Genomic DNA, 23404 nt, shown 5'->3' with positions numbered 1-23404 from the left:
ACTCTGATCAGAGTCAAATCCACCGTCTCCTCCTAAATAAAGATAAGCTATAGTTACTCTGACCAGAGTCAAATCCACCGTCTCTTCCAAGACAAAGTTGAGCTGCAGTTGCTCTGGGCTCATATTGTTTTGGTGGCTGTTTTGGTGATTAGTGTTACTGAGTAAATCATTTTTTAGTACTGTCTTCTCATCCAGGTTTAGAGATGGCTTTGGACCAGAACTACAGTCTGAATAACACTGGTAATGAGCTCCTAAATGATAATGTTCCAGGAAACACCAGCAGTTTCTTTTGTTTGTTTTTTTTGGTCCTAATTTTAGTATATACTATTTCCTCGTACCTAGAGTGAGAATCATGAGAAATAGCTGTGAAATAGTTTACTGCAGTGAAACGTAGTTGTCTGAGAGCTTGGTTCCTGCATGTATGGACATGTGACTCTGATAAAAACTTCGTCAGTAAAACTTTACACTGAGCTCTGAAAAAAGTCAACTCTGAGAAAGGGGTGGGCTGTCTTAACAGTGACTCTGAGAAAGGGGGTGGGCTGTCTTAACAGTGACTCTGAGAAAGGGAGTGGGCTGTCTTAAAACCGTGACTCTGAGAAAGGGGGTGGGCTGTCTTAAAACCGTGACTCTGAGAAAGGGGGTGGGCTGTCTTGCTTCCTTTTGAAAAACCTTCTAATGTAAATGAAGGCTGGTAGACGCGTAATAGAACTGAAGTGATTTATTTTGGATCATTTCTGAAAGAGAGGAGGAGTCATATGGAAGGAGAGAGAGAGAGAGACACTGTGCTGTCCTTTCCCTGCTGGTGCCTGGAAGTGTAACAGGGGCCTGAATCAGCCACAGAAACACTGCATGGCAAAGCTTAGTCAGACAGCCGAGGCGACGGGTCGCCCTGCCAGGGAACTCACCCAGTGCCGAAAAAAAAAAACGAGAGAAAAGGAGAGAGAAGAAGAATTTATTTATTTGAGTTTACTGTGTGTGGATGTGGTTGTGTGTGGGTGTGTGTGAGTGTATTGTGTGTGGATGTGGGTGACTGTCTTTTGTGTAAGTGCATTGTGTGTGGGTTTGTGTGAGTGTTTTTTGTGTGGATGTGGGTGAATATATTGTGTGTGGGTTTTCTGTGAGTGTTTTTTGTGTGGATGTGGGTGAATATATTGTGTGTGGGTTTGTGTGTTTTTTGTGTGGATGTGGGTGAGACTGTATTCTGGTCCCAGCACAGGGATCATGTGTTTTGGGAAGGGACTCACAGACAGACCCACATGAGTGAACCAATACAATATACTCTCTGTCTGCATCCTCACTGCCGCCCCTCCCCTCTGCTTCTCCAAGATCCCCACCCCCACCCCCGACGTGGACCTCCGCTGAATGCCCCGACTCCCTGAGCTCTGGCACACAGCCTGCGGATGTATGTGTGTGTGTGGGGGGGGTGTTAAGGTGCTGGGGGCTTTACACATGCTGGGTAGTGAACAGAGGGTTCAGGTCTATGGACCACGCATGTGGGGCACCTGGGCTTGGGTTGTTCCATGACAGTCACTCTCTACCGCAGAGGATTTGAGTTGGGTAATGTTGTGGGGGTAAGGGGAAGTTTTCTGGGATGAAACTGTGAGGTTTAGGAACAGTTCTGAATTTGAGGTTTTAGGTTTGCCTACAACCCCCCCACCCCCTGCCCCCCAGTCCTAACAAAGACCACATTTCACTAAGTGTGGATTCTGTCAGAAAAATGAAACATTTGAAGGGCTTGTATTTTCAGCGCTCATGTCTTCTGGACTGGAATCCTTGCATGCTGTTTTACATGTGGGTCGAATGCAAACCTGGAGAATGAGCTTGGAGTGATTTAGATTAATGATATCCAAAACAGACGCCAGATCCCCAGCCAGATCAACCTAGAACTCTGCACTGCAGGGGAAAAAAAAACTCAAGGCTCAGTCCAACATATGTCTTCTCTCTCTCTCTCTCTCTCTCTCATGCTTTCTCTGTCTCTCAAACACATGAATGGCTGAAAACACAACAAACTGATCCCATGTGTGTTCAGTGTCGTTCCCCACCGAGTGACTCCAGGAGCCTGAAATGACAGTATGCAGATCTCATAGTCACAGTCTCAGGCTCTGTCAGCCCTGACCAGGGAGCAGACCGGAGCACGTCTGTAACTGTAGGGAACAGACCTGAGCCCGTCTGTAACTGTAGGGAACAGACCGGAGGACGTCTGTAACTGTAGAGAACAGACCCGAGGACGTCTGTAACTGTAGGGAACAGACCTGAGCCCGTCTGTAACTGTAGGGAACAGACCCGAGGACGTCTGTAACTGTAGGGAACAGACCCGAGGACGTCTGTAACTGTAGAGAACAGACCCGAGGACGTCTGTAACTGTAGGGAACAGACCCGAGCCCGTCTGTAACTGTAGAATACAGACCCGAGGACGTCTGTAACTGTAGAGAACAGACCTGAGCACGTCTGTAACTGTAGGGAACAGACCTGAGCCCGTCTGTAACTGTAGGGAACAGACCCGAGGACGTCTGTAACTGTAGAGAACAGACCCGAGGACGTCTGTAACTGTAGAGAACAGACCTGAGCCCGTCTGTAACTGTAGGGAACAGACCCGAGCCCGTCCGTAGCTGTAGGGAACAGACCCGAGGACGTCTGTAACTGTAGGGAACAGACCTGAGCCCGTCTGTAACTGTAGGGAACAGACCTGAGCCCGTCTGTAACTGTAGAGAACAGACCCGAGGACGTCTGTAACTGTAGAGAACAGACCCGAGGACGTCTGTAACTGTAGGGAACAGACCCGAGGACGTCTGTAACTGTAGGGAACAGACCTGAGCCCGTCTGTAACTGTAGAGAACAGACCCGAGGACGTCTGTAACTGTAGAGAACAGACCTGAGCCCGTCTGTAACTGTAGAGAACAGACCCGAGGACGTCTGTAACTGTAGAGAACAGACCCGAGGACGTCTGTAACTGTAGAGAACAGACCTGAGCCCGTCTGTAACTGTAGGGAACAGACCCGAGCCCGTCTGTAATTGTAGAGAACAGACCTGAGCCCGTCTGTAACTGTAGAGAACAGACCCGAGGACGTCTGTAACTGTAGGGAACAGACCCGAGGACGTCTGTAACTGTAGGGAACAGACCTGAGCCCGTCTGTAACTGTAGGGAACAGACCTGAGCCCGTCTGTAACTGTAGAGAACAGACCTGAGCCCGTCTGTAACTGTAGGGAACAGACCGGAGGACGTCTGTAACTGTAGAGAACAGACCCGAGGACGTCTGTAACTGTAGGGAACAGACCGGCGGACGGGTTGATTTTGTGGGCAGAATGCTTTGTTTCTCTCTATGCTGTGGATGGTGCCAGTGCTGGTCCCATTGACTGACTGACGGACTCTTTCGTCGATGGGGTTGGAGACTTGGCGTCTTTGCTGGGCTGGACCACGTGTCTGATGGCGGGGGGTCGGAGTGAAGAGAGAGACTCGAGGCATGTGTAATTACTCCCCCGCTGCCTCAGTTACGCCGGCCGAGCTTTTATGAAGCTCTTGCTTAGATTAGTCTAGAGTTCTCTCAGAGAGACAGGCTCTCTGATGCACTGCTACTGTGTTAACTCACCAACATTTTTAATCCAACGGGGCGGCGTTTCTCTGAGGAAAGGGATGAATGTCGCATATCGTTTTGTTTTGTGTTGTTTTGACATTTTGAAGCTCAGTAATGAAAGTGCAGCTTGCAGGCTGGTAAGCAGTGGCTGTGCTGAACAGAGACTTGGAAAGCTTGTGTAGATGTTGGGGTTTTGCAGACTGATAAGTCTGAGGGATCTGTCATTTCATAGACGTTTCTGAAGGGGCATTTGTTCCCGTCACGGGCTGCACGGTGTAAACGTACTAACATGTTTGCTCCAACTGTTATCATCGTGCTGAGTGTGTTAACTAAACCACATGGATGTGACACAAGGGAATTTCAACATGAAGATAGAACAGGCCAGATGGTTGGCATTGGCTTGGAGAAGCTCTCTTCAGCGTTATTGGGTTCAGCCCTGATTTCTTGTTTGTATCAAAGTGAAAGTTCAGGGGGAGAAGGGGGGAGACAACCAATTTAAAAAAAAAAAAAAAAAAAACTCCAGAGAACCAAACAAACTAAGATCCTCCTTTGGGCCTTTCCGCCCAGACTAGAGGCAGAGAAACGCCTCCTCTTCTGCAGGCCTTAGCTGCAGACATGGCTGGTTCTTAAACAAAAACACATATCTCAGTTTCAGCATCCTGTTCCACTGGGATGTGCATTTCATTCAAACCAGCTCAGGTGACGTGCGTGTTCTGCTCAGGGCTGATCCACCTCAGGGTCCGTCCCCGTAGACCTGCCCTGGGAACGCGTCCAGCTCCACTCATCACCCTCAGAGGGGAGGTGTTGAATGAACACACCAGGGGGCTAGTCTCCTCTTTAAAAATGCACAGTTTAAGGTCCCTGCAGACAGAGATTGAACCGTGTGTGTGTGTGTGTGTGTGTGTGTGTGTGTGTGTGTGTGAGACACAGAGAGGCAGAGACAGAGCTAAAGCTTAAATCTGTACGCCGTTGAAAGAGCCGTCCTTTGCATCTCATTATTAATGCAAAGGGCAGACGGCTGTCATAGGCGTGTCGTCTGTGTGGACTAACAGAGACAGACACGTGGAGTTAGATCAGCGTCAGAGTGTATGATGGATTTGACCCTTTGTAGTCATCTCTCTGACAGCCCTGTGTTGTCTTTGTGGGTTTGGTGTCGACCAAATGACCAGAACACCTTGCACGCTGCCTTGGTCGCTTGACTTTTTACGCTCTGTGAAAAGCTGAAGTTGTGCAGTACAGATTTCCACATGCCGTCTGTCATTAGTTCACCTGTTAATGTCGGTGAAACTCAGCAGTGTGAACTTTTTCCTTTTCTTTTAGTCTGTCTATCTGTCTCTCTCTCTGGCTGTAGCACGGTTAATGGAGTGATCGTGTCTTTAATGACTAATACTTTGATCTTATAGTTACAGTCATCTGGGGTGGTAGTCATCAGAGGTAACATTCATTTGGTGGTGACACGCTGCTGACTCTCTGTTTTACGACACCAGGCATCTGACTAATAAACAGTCAGCCAGTCATTGGGTTCATCAGGTCCTCTATGCAGTGGAGTCAGCATCATGCCCTGCTATTTTTGGGAAGATTAAAAATGCTTTGTATCTTTATTGCTGCAAGACTCTCTTTCTCTCTCTCTCTTCCTCAAACACAGGATTGTATTTGTGAATTAATATCACGGCATGTTGATTGGCCTTTGGCTACACTGTAAGTTTGCTGGGTTCAGTCGAGTATTGAATTACCGATTTTATATTCATTTTTTTTTTCCAAAAGGAGCAAAGGAGAGCTTTACCACTTTAGTTTTTTTTTTTTCGTTTTGTTTTGTATTTTTCGAGGAGAGTCCACTTTCAGTGCTTCATCGTCTTTATCAGGCAGTCAGCGCTTAAACGCAGGGATTCCACCGAGTGTCACGAACCTTTTATCTCCGCCACTTTCCACATACCTTGGAATGGCACCGAGTTGTCCAAGATTTGGGCTGGGGGGCTGGGACTTGCCGTTTGATTGATTGGTAAGGTTTCTTCCATGGCTTTTAGACACTTTTGAAGTTGAGCCGGTCGCTGGGGGAAAGGAAATCTAAACCAGGCCCGCTCAGAGCAGGGGCTAGTTTTGGTGCCGTGGTTTTGTATGCAGCGTGTTGTTCTGTTCCCGTGGTGGTTTATTGATTCTGGGCTTGCAGTCAATAAGCACAGTTACAGAAATGGCCTACTTTTTTTTTTTATTTTGCTCCGCTCTCCCTCCCAGACTAAAAGCTTCAGCCGCATGGCTGGGAAACGTGAACATAAGAATTCAGCTGTCTTTGTTGATGCGTTTTCTCTTTTTTTTGTTAGTTTGTTGGAGACCCATATACAGGGCCTAGTTTCCTGAAAATTTTGACTTTTTGCCTTTTGAATTTATTGTATTATTGTCCACTTATTTAACATTTGTTGTTCATTAATTTAAAATTTGATTTAAGTTAGTGTTGCCCACTAATGTAACATGTTGGAGCCAAAAGGTCAGAAGACAAAACTGAGTGTGAAACTGCCCTGAGAAAGACTGGGTTTTTGTTTCTAATTTGATAAGTCACGGTCCAGGTGGAGGACTCATTTTGAGGTTAACTGGTGTCACTGGCACTTAGATAAAAAAAAATGTCACTGTCCCAGTGTTCCCAGTTTAATTTTCTGGAATGCCATCCATTCACTCAAAGCAATGTGAATTTGGGTCAGTGGGAAAGACTGGTTTTCCCCGGGATGTGACGTACCTCATTGGGTTTGGCTCTGGAACAGACGTCGCTCTGTTTCACAAAATTATAACTTTGTCAGAGTGACTTTCCATTTTCAATACTGTACTCTCCCCATGGGCCGGATGTTATATGTTTTGAAGTTAACAGAGCAGCGTATTCATATGGCGCGGCTGTTTTACAGACATTGTTTACCTTCCCATAGAGTGACTGCCTTTTTTTTTTGTCTGTTTTCATGTAACATTTCACAGACGTTTTTGGAGAATGTCACTGATATTCTTTCCTTAAGTCATTTGCTCTCCTGTTTTTGGCTGTTGTTGCACCATTATTGAGAGCATTCTTCCTTTATCGCTGACGTTATCGCCTGATATGATGTGAGGCTGGAATCTGATTGTCTGTGTAAGATTTGGGGAAGGATGAAAGCGATATCTTGTCATGTCGGAATGCCGGAATGCTGTATCATCTGGAGGTCAGGAATTCCTTCCCCTTGCACACACGCGGACACTGGCCAAGCGAACGGGGAGACTCAAAACTTCCAGTTCTTCCCAACACTGAGGCTGCAGACCAATTGTTTGAGTCCTTTTTTTTGGTCTGAAGTTTCCTTTGAGGACACATCCAGCATGTAGTTTAACATTTCCCCAGGACTCCGAGTACGGCCTCGTGAAAGAAACAGTTGTTAACTTCCACTTTCTGAGAAGTTATTTACGTTATTATTGGCTCAGGTCATATGATTGTAATGTGATTATTCTCGGTTTTTGAGGAGAGGAAATACTTATACCCAAGGCTCACTCACTCACTCACTTATTGCCTTTTTTTTTTTTTTTTCATGGAGTAATCTAGGGAGGATAACACAGAGTGAAGTCTTTGAGTTCCACAGTTTTGCCTTTTTTTTTTTTTTCCTTTTCTTTTTGGACCCATCTCTGTGTTTGTATGCTCTTGGACACTGTTGTTATGACAATGCCGATAGTTGCCATGATGCAATTCTTGTGGCTTCGCTGTGGCTATTCTGAGATGAGAGTTCGTATTTCGAACAGGGCTTGGGGGGGGGGAGGGGGGGCTGCTAAACTGTGGCCGACTGTTCTCCTCTGTGTAGCCTAACCACAGCTTCCTGTCGTACTCCTCATCTCCACCGGCAGGGCTGACGATAAAAGTATACGTCAGGTCAGACTACTAGAGACAGAGATCCTGATCTTACTGAGAACAGATGGTGCAGGTGAAGGGTACAGGGTAGAAACCCAAGCCTCCCTTGTTTCAGTCCTGTCTTCGGCGCTGCCGGGGAGGGCACGGGGTTGGCACGGGGAGCCTGACGGTTATGTGGACCTGATGTAGTCGACCACAGTCCTGCCACATGCCCACCTCACGGTCATATGCCTCCGCAGAGCACTCGCAGTTCCCCCGTGGTTTATTCAAGGCCAGGCTGTGGTACCATGTGACCTCTTTTCACCCACACCACTGTCTCTGGGTGCTCAGTAGAACCACACTAGTCATTTCGGATGACATCGTCGCCAAATAAATGTAAACCAAAAAAAAAATCTTTATCTTTAAAATGTTTCAAATGTTTTTCCTTCTAATTTAGAACCTTTTTAAAGTGCCTAAACCTTTTTGAACCTGTTTGAAGCGATGTCATAGAAGCTGTGTTCTAAGGCTCCCATATTATGCCTGCATATGTAATATTTTCTTTTCTCTGGGCTCTCCCCTGCAGGTGCTCGATGGTGAGTCTGCGGGTGGTGCGTAATGCTGAGGCGGAGATCTCTGGCTCAGAATGAGTGTCACGGATGGTGACGGCGCAGCAAGCCAAGATGAACGGTTCTTCATCCTTCAGATCTACCCTGGGCTCTCCCCGGAGGCGTTGCCATGTATCACGCTCCAAGTCACCAAGGAGGCCACCACGGCGTCGGTCATCCAGGACGCAGCCGCGGCTCTCGGCCTCGACCCGGCCAAACGCTACGCCCTCGCTGAGGTGAAAGAGTGTGGGGGGGAGGAATGGGTTCTGGAAGCTTCCGATCTCCCCGTGCAGAGAGTTCTCCTCTGGCCCCGTAAGGCTCAGGAGCAGCATCCGCGGAGCGAGGGGTTCTACTTTTTACTGCAGGAACGCGACCACGATGGCACCATCAGGTACGGCCACCTGCCCTCGCTGCAGCGGGAGCAGGACGCCAAGAGCTTGGTGGACCGTGGGTTCCTACCGCCTCGGCAGGAGGACTTTGACGACCTCTGTAACCTTCCCGACCTCAACGAGACTAGCATCCTGCATAACCTGCGCAATCGCTTCCACAAGAAGAAGATTTACACGTACGCCGGGAGTATTCTGGTCGCCATCAACCCCTTCAAGTTCCTGCCGATTTACAACCCTAAGTATGTCAAGATGTACGAGAACCATCAGCTGGGAAAACTGGAACCACACATCTTCGCCATCGCCGACGTGTCGTATTTCACCATGCGAAGCAAACGCGTGAACCAGTGCATAGTCATCTCTGGAGAGAGCGGGTCAGGCAAAACCCAGAGCACTAACTTTCTCATCCACTGCTTGACTGCCCTGAGCCAGAAGGGCTACGCCAGCGGAGTGGAGAGGACCATCCTGGGAGCAGGGCCTGTGCTGGAGGTAAGACCAGTTTCATTTAGGGCGTGTGCCGACAGACGGTAAGATGTTGATGATAAGTTATGTCACTGACAAACAGTGACGCGCAGAGATGAGAACCGTACCACAACCACCAGAACCTTACCCTTACACGCAAAGTCCAGGATACTGTTTCATGCAAACTGTGTGGTATCGTTATTAGGAAAATAAAACATAGTCAATGTGTAAGGCATGAGAAACGTGTAGATTAATTCACACTGTTGGCTTTGGTACACGACTCACTTCCCTTTGCCTAGACAACAGGCAGAGCCGAATAAGTTTGAACTAAATGAGTAACATTCGAAGTCAAAGTTGTGAAATTAAGGTTTTGCTTTCAGAGTTTCCCATTGCCTTTTCACCCCACTGCTGTATTGCATCACAGAGCCACGATGTTTCTGTGGAAGATAAACGTTGACACTGGGACAATGCAATATCATTGCACTGTCTCCATATTCCCCCATCATATGCTGTTAACACAGACCTTGTATTAACACACAGACCTTGTATTAACACACAGACCCTGCATTAACACACAGAGACCTGCATTAACACACACAGACCTGCATTAACACACACAGACCTTGTATTAACACACAGACCCTGCATTAACACACGCAGACCTGCATTAACACACAGACCCTGCATTAACACACAGAGACCCTGCATTAACACACAGAGACCTGCATTAACACACAGACCCTGTACTAACACACAGACCTTGTATTAACACACAGACCCTGCATTAACACACAGAGACCTGCATTAACACACACAGACCTGCATTAACACACACAGACCTTGTATTAACACACAGACCCTGCATTAACACACGCAGACCTGCATTAACACACAGACCCTGCATTAACACACAGAGACCCTGCATTAACACACAGAGACCCTGCATTAACACACACAGACCTGCATTAACGCACACAGACCCTGCATTAATACACACAGACCTGCATTAACCCACAGAGACCCTGCATTAACACACAGAGACCTGCATTAACACACAGACCCTGTACTAACACACAGACCTTGTATTAACACACAGATCCTGCATTAACACACACAGACCTGCATTAACACACAGAGACCTGCATTAACACACAGACCCTGTATTAACACACAGACCCTGCATTAACACACAGACCTTGTATTAACACACAGACCCTGCATTAACACACACAGACCCTGTATTAACACACAGACCCTGCATTAACACACACAGACCTGCATTAATACACGCAGACCCTGCATTAACACACAGACCTGCATTAACACACACAGACCTGCATTAACACACAGACCCTGCATTAACACACACAGACCTGCATTAACACGCAGACCTGCATTAACACACAGACCCTGTATTAACACACAGACCCTGCATTAACACACAGACCTTGTATTAACACACAGACCCTGCATTAACACACACAGACCCTGCATTAACACACAGACCCTGCATTAACACACACAGACCTGCATTAATACACGCAGACCCTGCATTAACACACAGACCCTGCATTAACACACACAGACCTGCATTAACACACAGACCCTGCATTAACACACAGACCTTGTATTAACACACAGACCCTGCATTAATACACAGACCCTGCATTAACACACAGCACACAACACTGGAGATATTAGCTCTATCTCCAGCTGTGCTGCAAAACATGACACACTCAACATTTCAGTTCTTATGGGGTGTCATACTGGTGTTGGAGAGAGTTGACGCTGAATTGTCTGAACTAAAGAGAACTTGGTGTAACTGCTGGGAACCACCCCCCAGTTTCAGTGCTAATAAGCCAAAGTTGCATTGACTGGGTAAAACCTTCACGTTCCTGAGGCCTGTCCGGTAGAGCATGGTTCTTCTCCATGTTTCACTGCGGAGGTTTTAAGGAAATGTCTGCTGCACAAATTAGGCCAGAATCAAACTGAGGCCATCGTGAAGAAAGGAGAAACGAGAAAAAAAAGACAGGAAGTGTTTCGTTGCCGTGACTCTGTGTCTAACCTCGTACGAATCGGGGTTGGGGGGTGGGGTGCTATCTTGTTTATCTGTAATGCAGCCATATGCTTCTGTTTGTCTTTCTGTTGTCAGGCTCTACATGCATCAGGTCTACCTTAGTGCTGATCTAGGATCAGCTCACCTTAGTGCAAGCAGTTCTGTTATTAGGAAAATGAAAAGCACAGACTTATCGAAGACGAGCGTTCTTACTCTAAGAAACGGCAGATAGTTAGACCACTCTCTCGGTTCCGCTGTGCTGTTTTTAGCACGTTTAATCTTTTCAGGGGAAATGTCATTGACCACGCTTCTCTGAGCAGTCCACTATGTGAGTTAGGCTGGTGTAGAATTTGCTCAGTTTTTTTTTTTTTTTCTAGTCGTTTCATTCTGCTAAATCTAATTTTGAAGGCAGGCTGCATGGTCACATTAAAGGCTTATTCGATTATGCAGGCATTAGCTCTGTTTTCATCAGAACAAGGAACCATTGGAGGAACCATTGGAGGAACCACTGGAGACAGGCTCCTGTGTGGGTGCTGTGTCTTTATGGGATTCCCCATTCGCAGTTTTCATTCCCTATTAGCAGAATAGTGGCCTTCCCAGCCACTCCGGCCTGTCCGCCCATAACACCCAGCAGCCCAGCAGCCAGGACCAGCAGAGTTCAACATTTGTCAGGCGTCTCATGAATATGACACAAACAAATAAACAAACAAAATAAAAGAACAGCTCAGTCACACTAAGTGAAAGAATGGTTTTGTCACATCGGTCACTGTGGGTCTTGTTTCTGGTTTTTGGGATGCTCAGTGTGAACCTCTTTGTTTTTTAACTCGTGAGGCGTGAGCGGTGTGCCCTGCACTTTGTGTCTCAGACACGATGTTTTTAAGGCGTGTTCCCGCCGTCGCCTCGGTCTCCGCCCGTACAGAGGGTTTCCGTCGTGTCCCTGTGACGAGCTGGATCACCAGTCACCACAGAACGATGTAATATCTCCCTCATTGTTTAACCCCCGTTGACGCGTCACTTCACTGAAATGCAGTCACTCTACGTCATTCTTATCTGTTTCTGTTTGGACGCTCAGCAGAGGATTTCTCTCAGACTGACTGTGAACCAGCTGCAGTTTTTGGTTTTACATGATGTGCACTCACCAACAAATTTTACAGTTTCTACAGCACATGAATCAACCTTGAATTAGTTGAAATTATAGGCAGTTTGAGTGAACGGCATTCTTTTTAACTGTGCTTGCTTTGCATTGAAATTTTAGTTTAGTTTACTTTCCAAACAATCTGTTTTTACATGAAGCAGTACATTGGCATGGACTGTCATTTTTATATTGGCACTGTCCTCACAGATATAATTGGCTGGCAAAGCGACTTTTTCAGCACAGTATTAAAGAGCAAAAAATATCTTAACGCATCATCCTTCATTAGTTGTGTGTGTGAATGTGTATGTGAGTGTGTGTGTGAGTGTGTGTGTGAGTGTGCGTGTGTGGTATGTCAGTGTTCTCTGGTGGATGTGTGGAGATGAGAGTTTCCTGTCTGAGATGAACTCAGAGACTGTGGGCTGAGTTGTTTGGGCAGAGAACTGTGTGCTGATCCTGATCCTGCTTACTCTCTGACTCATAGGTAGAAACATCACACACACACACACACACACATTCGCGCTCACACACACACACGCACACACACGCTCACATATATACACACACATGCTTTCACACACACACTCTCACACACACGCTCACGCCCTGTCACCCATATTCACACAAGTACTCTAATGCAGTAAACTGATTCTCCTACAGTTACCATCTAATGCAGAGTTACAGTTAGAAAAAAACAACGTACAAAAAGTGGAACAAAGCCAGTGCCTCACTCCTGTAGTGCTGTGATGTTTGCCAGTCACTTGTTGTTGTTGTTGTTATTGATGATGTTGTTGTTGTTGTTGTTTATGGTTCTTATTGGATAGAAAAGATACATTAGCTCACTGAGGATGCCCGGCTTCATTCTCACTCTGGATCGTTTTATTCCGTCTCACAGACCTTTACATGGAAAGACTCGATCATTTAGCCTCATTTTTTCAAGAAGAAAAGCGCAATTGTGTTTTTTGGGGGGGGGGTTTATTTCCACCAAGGCAGTGCCTTGTATTTGGTCTGTCTTGGCTCTCAGATTGACAGTTTGTTTAACGTGTAAAGGATGTTTTGTGTGCCTGTATGTAAAACTTCTCTTACATCCTGTGTGGCTGTGAGCAAAATGCTTTCAGCACCCCGGTTTTATGAACCTGAAACCGTAAAAGAGAAAAGTGTGCTCTGTTTATTCTCCTGTAAGACGGAGGAGTCGGTGGATGTGAGGCTGTGTGACTGCGGTCAGAAGAAGAAGTACGAGTCGTTTTTCCCACCGTCAGCACACTCACTCTTCCCTGGCCCAGTTCTCCTCTGGCACCCTTACAGCCCGCCCACCCCTGCCTCCGCCCCGGACTCTGAGACACGGCCAACGCAGCCGGGTCCAAATAGAGCAATAGACCCGAACCGGGGCCAGGATCTTTTCCCCAGACCTGTCTCTGTTACATTAGCAGTTCCTGACCCAGCCAGGCCAAGGCCCCGTGTCCTATGGAAGAGGCCAAGCTGATGTCTCTCAGGCTCTCTGCTGCACCATGAGTCGGCTGTTTGCTGTTGTGTGGTTGAAGAAAAAAAAAAAACAACTTCCTTTTTCTTTTTCTCTTTTCTTGGTTGCGGTGTTCCTCGTTGAAACCTTGCTTCAAGCTGTAAAGGAGGTTCCCCTTTTTTTGGACAGGTCTGAAGACGGTCTCTCTCTGTCTCTCTCTTCTCTCTCTCGCTCTCTCTCTCTCTCTCTCTCTCTCTCTCTCTTACTCTCGCTCTCTCTCTCACTCTCTCTCTCTCTCTCTCTCTCTCTCTCTCTCTCTCTCTCTCTCTCTCTCTTGCTCTCTCTCTCGCTCTTGCTCTCTCGCTCTCTCTCTCACTCTCGCTCTCTCTCTCACTCTCTCTCTCACTCTCGCTCTCCCCCCCCCCCCCCCACACCCTATCTATCTATCACTAATACAGAGTGCATTGACCACATTCCTCATCCAGAGTTTGGTCACCTCTTGGTTTTATTCATGTTGAAAATGTTCGTGACTCAGACTTAAACTCTCCATCTGTCAGCGGGTGTTTGTCGTCCATGGAGGCTCTTTTGGGTATTAGTCATGTGACGACCTCCTCGCGCCGCTCTGTGACAGCCCTGATCTGAGACCTGCCCAGATCCTCACTGACGTGTCTGTTACGACAGTCCGTTTCATTTACCCCAAGTTTAAGTGCTCGGCGCGGTTGTTACGGAGCGGGGTCTCCACGGTAACGGAGCAGATGTTGGCTGTCGGGGTTTGGACTTGCGTTCGGACGTCTGTTTTGTAAACAGAGGGGGGTTTTAAGTCTGCGTTTTTCCACGGCGCAGACAGGCTGTGCGAGTTTGTCTTTGCGTACTGTCCGGGCTTCCGCGGCTGCTCTTGCTGCGTTGCATAACTGCAAGGAAGTGTCCCTGAAGGGAAGTGTTTATGACAGACCTGTTTTTCTATCTGAATTCTCTAAAAAATATTTTTAGACAAAGGCTTCAGTCAGTCATGCATATGTCATGTTTTTCCCTGAGGTGAATTTGACCTGTTTGCTCTACCTCAGACACAAACCCTTAAATTTATGCACAGACCCCTAAATTTATGCACCGCTGTGGGAGGTCACTGCGCTTTCTTCTACTTTCTTTCTTTCTTTTTTTGTTTCTTCTTCTTTCGTGCAAAAGAATAAACTGAAAATGTTGCTCAGATCCAGAAATGGATTTTCCTGGCAGCTGAGGGTGTCGTTTTTTAATAGTCCTGAAAGCATTACATCAGTTTATTAAAAATGACTCAAAGGCCCCAACACAACAGTCTATTCTCTCATCTGTCCTGGAGCTCAGAGGGGGCGGAGTCACAGCCCAGAGCTTTGCCTCAGCCCCGCCCCCTCCATTGCAGCAGTCTCTGCTGTTTTAACCCAGTGTTGACACATCTGCTCAAAGCGGTGTCTCATTGGTACAAACCTCTGATGTGTCTGCTCAGAGTACTCTTTTGAGGTTCATGTGTTGACTCTCGAGTGAACAGAGTTTAACTGAAATCTGTTGTTTAACCCCTCGCTGAGATATCAGCCGCCTACCAACAGGAACTTCCCACTGGGTCAGATCTCCCCCTCAGGAAGCAGAATTTTTTTTTCTCTTTTCTTTCTTGCAGCAGGAAGCGGTATGGGCCAGGACCTTGCGCGTCGCTGGCTGATGTGTTTTGCGGCGTGTGGACAGACTGTGTTTTGTTCCTCAGGAAGTATAGAGGAGTAGTGGCTATTTTCTGGCCATTGTTTAATCAGAGATCATGTTTTCGCCTGCTAGGCCTGTCCCGGCTATATTTGGTAAGGTGCTGTGCGTTTGATAGCGTGGCTAGGAGAACGCGTGCGGTCGACACAACCAGAACTGAATATGCTGAAAAAGCCCAGTGTAATAAATATTCCCCCCCCCCCCCCCCCCCCCCCCCCCCAGCCCTCTCTCAGGAGTGTCTGCAGCCTGCAAGGGGACATGCATGTGGTTTAGCTCTGTGACGGTTTGTTTCACCCTGGCCTCTGGTTCGGCCGCCGGGCTGACAGCTTCTGCACCTCACTGCATCAGCTTGTCCTGCCATTTCACAAAAGTTGTTTGTTGCTTGAGATTCAGGATCAGGTCGCGGTGACTGAAGACAGGGCAGGCCAGTAACGATACCTTAATGAATGATCCCGTTTACAAGCATCTTTAAAAGTTAAACTTTTTTTTTTGTTGGTTTTAAACCAGCTTTGGAGATCTGTGGACAGAACCCTCGTTGTTTGGGTTTGGCATAAATAACACATAAAATGAGCAGAGAGTGGTTTTCTGCCACCATTGTTCAACACACCTAATTATGTTGTTTAAAAGTGTGCCTGCAATTTCGAGTGTAAATTCACCGAAGGCCACAGTGAGGGTGTGAGGCGTCACAGTGAGGGCGTGAGGGCGTGAGGCGTCACAGTGAGGGCGTGAGGCGTCACAGGGAGGGCGTGAGGCGTCACAGGGAGGGCGTGAGGCGTCACAGTGAGGGCGTGAGGCGTCACAGTGAGGGCGTGAGGCGTCACAGTGAGGGCGTGAGGCGTGAGGCGTCACAGTGAGGGCGTGAGGCGTCACAGGGAGGGCGTGAGGCGTCACAGGGAGGGCGTGAGGCGTGAGGCGTCACAGTGAGGGTGTGAGGCGTCACAGTGAGGGCGTGAGGCGTCACAGTGAGGGCGTGAGGCGTGAGGCGTCGCTGCTTTGGATGTTACAGACGCTCAGAGAGACCCTTTTTCCTCTTCTCACACATACTGAAGTGATTTTGAACATTTTAAACAATCATTTAGGGTTTTTTTTTTTTAAATCCTGGATTCTGGTCTGTTTTCCACTGCTTGTGTTCATTTCCCTCTTCACTGAACTAATTATCTCTCCACCGCTCTTCCCACCGCTGGGTCTAAATTTCAACTAGATTGGTTTTGTTTAAATCTTTTCGTTGCCTTGTTTTGTTGAGAACGAGCAGGAGAGGGAGTGTGTGTGTGTGTGTGTGTGTGTGTGTGGGAGAGAGGGAGAGAGGAGCTCTTATTGAGGGTGGTGTCCTATGCCAGAGGTGTTACCACTGGAGCGCCTGAACGCCACTGACACCAGTTCAGTTCCACATTGTGAACTGGGGAACAGTAGGCGGTCACGTGCTCCCACGGCGTGTTATGGACGAGCGAGCGAGCGAGGTGAGGGAGGACTGAGGTCACGCAGGCCCGGCGGGGACCTGACAGACAACGACACAACAGAGAGAGATGCTGTTGAGCTGGGGTGACCCCAGGCCTGAGACAAAACAAGCACACGCCTTTATTTAAGAGTCATGTGACCAGCTCCAGTGCCTTGTTTTTAACACAGGACACCGCCTGTCCATTACTGAGCTCATCTCATAAAAAGACCTTTATGCTCTGGAGTGGACTGAACGGAGTTTTATTGTTCACAGTCCTCAGAATGCAAGACGGAGATGCAGCCAGACTTCTAGACTTTTCCTTAATATGAGTACAATGGTCAGGATTCGTTTGATTAGTGATTGTGTGTGTGTGTGTGTGTGTGTGTGTGTGTGTGTGTGTCTCTGTGTGTGTGTGTGTGTGTCTCTGTGTGTGTGTGTCTCTCTGTGTGTGTGTGTGTGTGTGTGTGTGTGTCTCTCTCTGTGTGTGTGTGTCTCTCTCTCTCTGTGTGTGTGTGTGTGTGTGTCTCTGTGTGTGTGTGTGTGTGTGTGTGTCTCTGTGTGTGTGTGTGTGTGTCTCTCTGTGTGTGTGTGTGTGTGTGTGTGTGTGTGTGTCTCTGTGTGTGTGTGTGTGTCTCTGTGTGTGTGTGTGTCTCTGTGTGTGTGTGTGTGTGTGTGTGTGTGTCTCTCTGTGTGTGTGTGTGTCTCTCTCTCTCTGTGTGCGTGTGTGTGTGTCTCTCTCTCTCTGTGTGCGTGTGTGTGTCTGTGTGTGTGTGTCTGTGTCTCTCTGTGTGTGTGTGTGTGTGTGTGTGTCTCTATGTGTGTGTCTCTGTGTGTCTGTGTGTGTCTCTCTCTCTCTCTCTCTGTGTGTGTGTGTCTCTATGTGTGTCTCTATGTGTGTCTCTGTGTGTGTGTGTGTCTCTGTGTCTCTGTGTGTGTGTGTGTGTCTCTGTCTGTGTGTCTCTGTCTGTGTGTGTCTGTGTGTGTGTCTCTGTGTGTGTGTGTGTGTGTGTGTGTGTGTGTGTGTGTGTGTGTGTGTGTGTGTGTGTCTGTGTGTGTCTCTCTCTCTGTGTGTGTGTGAGAGTGTGTGAGAGACAGTGACATCCGTTATGAAAATCCTTGGTCACCTGTGACTGTGGTTACGGTGGTTGTCAGTGTGGCACAGCTGTACAGCGTTTATGCATATCTGTGTCAGTGTGGGTCTGTCACATGGAGCACGGGGAACAGAACCCCACAGCTTTAGTGAGGAAATCTGCAAAGAGGTCTCTGCCGCAGTCAACCCTGTTATCAACCCTGTTATCAACCCTGTTATCAACCCTGTTATCAACCCTGGCCCGACTGTCAGACACATTACAGAATGTGCAGCACACACACAAAATCCTACACTTGTCTCTGTCTCTCTCTCTCTCTCTCTCTCTCTCTCTCTCTCTCTCTGTCTATTAGTCTGCGCAGTCAACGTTTCTGGAGTTATTAGTCTGCGCAGTCAGTGTTTCTGGAGTTATTAGTCTGTGCAGTCAATGTTTCTGGAGTTATTAGTCTGTGCAGTCAGTGTTTCTGGAGTTATTAGTCTGTGCAGTCAACGTTTCTGGAGTTATTAGTCTGTGCAGTCAGTGTTTCTGGAGTTATTAGTCTGCGCAGTCAACGTTTCTGGAGTTATTAGTCTGCGCAGTCAACGTTTCTGGAGTTATTAGTCTGCGCAGTCAACGTTTCTGGAGTTATTAGTCTGTGCAGTCAGTGTTTCTGGAGTTATTAGTCTGTGCAGTCAGTGTTTCTGGAGTTATTAGTCTGCGCAGTCAGTGTTTCTGGAGTTATTAGTCTGTGCAGTCAGTGTTTCTGGAGTTATTAGTCTGCGCAGTCAACGTTTCTGGAGTTATTAGTCTGTGCAGTCAGTGTTTCTGGAGTTATTAGTCTGTGCAGTCAGTGTTTCTGGAGTTATTAGTCTGCGCAGTCAACGTTTCTGGAGTTATTAGTCTGTGCAGTCAGTGTTTCTGGAGTTATTAGTCTGTGCAGTCAGTGTTTCTGGAGTTATTAGTCTGTGCAGTCAGTGTTTCTGGAGTTATTAGTCTGTGCAGTCAGTGTTTCTGGAGTTATTAGTCTGTGCAGTCAGTGTTTCTGGAGTTATTAGTCTGCGCAGTCAACACTGCTGGAGTTATTAGTCTGTGTCAGTCTGCTCCGTCTGTCTCTAACCAGAGGAGCAATGTGTGTGTGATGTCTGGATTACTGTGTGTGTGTGTGATGTCTGGATTACTGTGTGTGTGTGTGATGTCTGGATTACTGTGTGTGTGTGTGATGTCTGGATTACTGTGTGTGTGTGTGATGTCTGGATTACTGTGTGTGTGTGTGTGTGTGATGTCTGGATTACTGTGTGTGTGTGTGTGTGTGATGTCTGGATTACTGTGTGTGTGATGTCTGGATTACTGTGTGTGTGTGTGTGTGATGTCTGGATTACTGTGTGTGTGTGTGTGTGATGTCTGGATTACTGTGTGTGTGTGTGTGTGATGTCTGGATTACTGTGTGTGTGTGTGTGTGATGTCTGGATTACTGTGTGTGTGTGTGTGTGTGTGATGTCTGGATTACTGTGTGTGTGTGTGTGTGAGATGTTGGGATTGCTGTGCGTGAGATGTTGGCATTGCTGCGTGTCTGCTCTAGCAGTGTCGACGCGTCTGAGAGCTGACGCTCATCCAGCAGTTTCTTAACCTAACCACTTAACCCAACATTCGCTCTGTGAGGCACGTCCGAAATCTTCTTCGCTGTTTTTCAGAAACAGGTCGAGGGTTTGCTTCGTGGAATCTTAATCTGGTCTCCTGCTCCCCCCCTGCCCCCTCCAGCTCTTTCCCAATTCGCTCTGTTTAAAATTCTCACATTCGGTTTTTCAGTCAGTGTGTGTGGCACAAAGCGGGTCCTGTTTGAGATGCGCGGCGTGCCCCCCCCCACCCCCCCCCCCCCCCCCCCCCCCCCGGCGGCGGGGGCTTTGTGTCCTGTGTGTGATGGAAACAGTGGCGTGTATTCAGGCCCGGCCCAGACCCGGCCGCTCTGACAGAGACTGGGGAGTCTGAGGACCACAGACACATTAATCACTCTGAGGGAGTCCCCTGTCTCCTCCTCCTCCAGCAGGAGAAACCAACCAGACTCCTCAGATGGACTGGCTCCTGCTGACTCCTCCTCCGCCATTCAGTCTGTCTCTTCCTCCTCTCTCCCAGTCCGTCTGTCCGTGGTGATTGTTGAATTATTTATTTACCGACCACCAAACATGGCCCTGTGTCCTTCTCTGTTTTATCGTCTGTTACTGTAATGCTGTGATGTGAGCTGGATTATGCTGGTCGTCTGTTATAACATGTGTGATGTGAGCTGGATTATGCTGGTCGTCTGTTATAACATGTGTGATGTGAGCTGGATTATGCTGGTCGTCTGTTATAACATGTGTGATGTGAGCTGGATTATGCTGGTCGTCTGTTATAACATGTGTGATGTGAGCTGGATTATGCTGGTCGTCTGTTATAACATGTGTGATGTGAGCTGGATTATGCTGGTAGTCTGTTATAACATGTGTGATGTGAGCTGGATTATGCTGGTCGTCTGTTATAACATGTGTGATGTGAGCTGGATTATGCTGGTCGTCTGTTATAACATGTGTGATGTGAGCTGGATTATGCTGGTCGTCTGTTATAACATGTGTGATGTGAGCTGGATTATGCTGGTCGTCTGTTATAACATGTGTGATGTGAGCTGGATTATGCTGGTCGTCTGTTATAACATATGTGATGTGAGCTGGATTATGCTGGTCGTCTGTTACTGTAATGCTGTGATGTGAGCTGAATTATGCTGGTCGTCTGTTATAACATGTGTGATGTGAGCTGGATTATGCTGGTGGTCTGTTATAACATGTGTGATGTGAGCTGGATTATGCTGGTAGTCTGTTATAACATGTGTGATGTGAGCTGGATTATGCTGGTAGTCTGTTATAACATGTGTGATGTGAGCTGGATTATGCTGGTCGTCTGTTATAACATGTGTGATGTGAGCTGGATTATGCTGGTCGTCTGTTATAACATGTGTGATGTGAGCTGGATTATGCTGGTCGTCTGTTATAACATGTGTGATGTGAGCTGGATTATGCTGGTCGTCTGTTATAACATGTGTGATGAGCTAAAGTTTTGGAGGATCCACGTCCTTTCCTCCAGCCGTCTGCCTCGGGTCCGGTCAGAGCCGGTCCGGTCAAAGCCAAAAGAGGAGTGAGGAGGAGTGCCGTCTGTTTAGCCTTTACAGGCTGTGCATTGTACACACGGACATACAGGCACGAATGTTTACTCCTCAAAACAAACAGGAGGAGGCTTTGAGGGGGAGACACATGACCAGACAAGGCCTTCTAAACTGGTCTCGCTTTTGTGAACCACATACTTGTGAACCACCATAATCTTTACTGTCTGTCTGTCTGCTCTAAAATCTTTAGACCTTTGCTGTCTGTCTGTCTGCTCTAAAGAATCTTTAGACTAAAATAAAAAAAAAAAAGGATCCAGGTTGTAGCCGGTGGCATGACTGGACTGGTACAGGGTACGGAGATGGGGAACTGGGGAACTGGGTTTAAACGTATAATGCCCACGTCTGTGCTGCCCGTTTTCTGCTGCTGTGTCATTCTCCACACAGCTACAGTTAAGGCATTGAAATAAGAACAGTCAGGATCCCAAACGCAATCAGACAAGAACAGTCAGGATCCCAAACGCAATCAGACAAGAACAGTCAGGATCCCAAACGCAATCAGACAAGAACAGTCAGGATCCCAAACGCTGACAGGAAGGTCAGAGGTTAGAGCACGGCAAACAGAAAACGGATCCGCCCGCGATGCGCGGTGTGGTCTGGCCGGCCTCCCATTGGCCGATGAGGATGAGTGGGTTGTACTAGTGAAGACTGGCGCGTGTCCAAACCAGTCCCGGCAGCAAGTTTCCCCACAAGCCGTGCCGTGTTAGCAGCGCGAGCGAGAGAAACCACAAACGCAGCGGTGCGCTGCACCAAACACCTCGGCCGTGAGTTTGGTTTTAGATGTCGACAGCTTTTCGTTCGTTTCACCGATGTTTATTTTTATCCATCGTTCCTTTTGCTGCACAGTTTCATCACCTGTCATATATCTCACTGTTAACATCTCCGCTCTTTTAGCAACACACACACACACACATCTCATTGTGAACACTATCAATACACACATTCACCAGGTAATCAGTGCTTATGTCTCTGCTTCAGCAATACACATATTCACCAGTTTATCAGTGCTTCTGTCCACTGTTTTAGCAATAGACACATTCACCAGTTTATCAGTGCTTATGTCACTGCTTTATCAATACTTCCACAGTTTGGAGTAGGCTGAAGTAAGGATGTCCATAGTTAATCGATGATCGATTATTAATCATGACACATTCACGTCGAACAAGCTTAATAATTAAACTGATTGATTTGACTTTTGGGTCACCTGACTCTGCAGCCTGCTCTCAGAGAACAGTGGACCACTGTTCCCAGTCACACTGGAGAACGCCTTCCCTGTCAGGACGCGCGTGTCAGCGTTACGCCGTTTGCTCGTCGCCATGACGACGCGGAGATATCCTGGCCTGATGCTCAGCAGCCCTTCTCTAGAATTATTGAGCAAATTTTACATCATGTATTAAAATGTCATAAACACGGAAGGCAGAGAAATAAAACTCCCCTCCCCTCACGTGACTAACGGTACATAAACAACAGAAAAAATGTTATATGTGTCGTATGAACTCGTAGAAAACATGGTGAAGATGTTGGATATATTTTCTGTCCTGTAAATGTAATATATATGGAATGTTCTATATGTAATATGCGCATAATGTATTTCTTCTGTAATATATAATGCATTTCTCTCTCTCTCTCTCTCTCTCTCTCTCTCTCTCTCTCTCTCTCGTTTGGCTCCAGGCGTTTGGCAATGCCAAGACGGCCCACAATGATAACTCCAGTCGCTTTGGGAAGTTCATCCAGGTGAATTATTTGGAAAATGGAGTCGTGAGAGGGTGAGTGTTAGTTCTCTGATTCTCCTCGTCCTCTGTCTGTCACATCTCTTATGGACTCACTGATGAGTTTGGTGAAGTGGATGAGTTTGGTCATGCGGATGAGTCTGGTGGAGTTTGGTCAGGCGAATGAGTCTGGTGGAGTTTGGTCAGGCGGATGAGTCTGGTCCTGTAAAGGGAAGAGAAGAAGGATGTTCTAATGTGTCTCTGTGACAGTGAATGTGTGAGTGATGGTGAATGTGTCTCTGTGACAGTGAATGTGTGAGTGACGGTGAATGTGTGAGTGATGGTGAATGTGTCTCTGTGACAGTGAATGTGTGAGTGACGGTGAATGTGTGAGTGATAGTGAATGTGTCTCTGTGATAGTGAATGTGTGAGTGACGGTGAATGTGTGAGTGATAGTGAATGTGTCTCTGTGATAGTGAATGTGTGAGTGACGCTGAATGTGTCTCTGTGATGGTGAATGTGTCTCTTTGACGGTGAATGTGTGAGTGACGGTGAATGTGTCTCTGTGATGGTGAATGTGTCTCTGTGATGGTGAATGTGTCTCTGTGACGGTGAATGTGTCTCTGTGACGCTGAATGTGTGAGTGACGCTGAATGTGTGAGTGACGCTGAATGTGTGAGTGACGCTGAATGTGTCTCTGTGATAGTGAATGTGTGAGTGACGCTGAATGTGTCTCTGTGATGGTGAATGTGTCTCTGTGATGGTGAATGCGTCTCTGTGATGGTG

General features: G+C 47.4%; 1 protein-coding gene across 1 annotated transcript in view; it reads left to right on the top strand.

Annotated features, from left to right (window-relative positions):
* LOC115820556 (myosin IXB) overlaps positions 1–23404 on the top strand; it is a 71257-nt gene that overhangs the window by 5548 nt on the left and 42305 nt on the right. Inside the window, exons 2-3 of the mRNA XM_030784174.1 lie at positions 7982–8878; positions 22581–22675. Of these exons, the coding sequence (XP_030640034.1) occupies positions 8042–8878; positions 22581–22675 (932 nt within the window). The 5' untranslated portion in view covers positions 7982–8041. The remainder of the gene's footprint in view (positions 1–7981; positions 8879–22580; positions 22676–23404) is intronic.

Source organism: Chanos chanos, chromosome 9 (assembly GCF_902362185.1).
Source record: "Chanos chanos chromosome 9, fChaCha1.1, whole genome shotgun sequence".
Lineage (NCBI taxonomy): Eukaryota > Metazoa > Chordata > Actinopteri > Gonorynchiformes > Chanidae > Chanos > Chanos chanos.
Note: the sequence above shows the minus strand (reverse complement) of the source record. Positions and strands in the feature narration are given on the sequence as shown.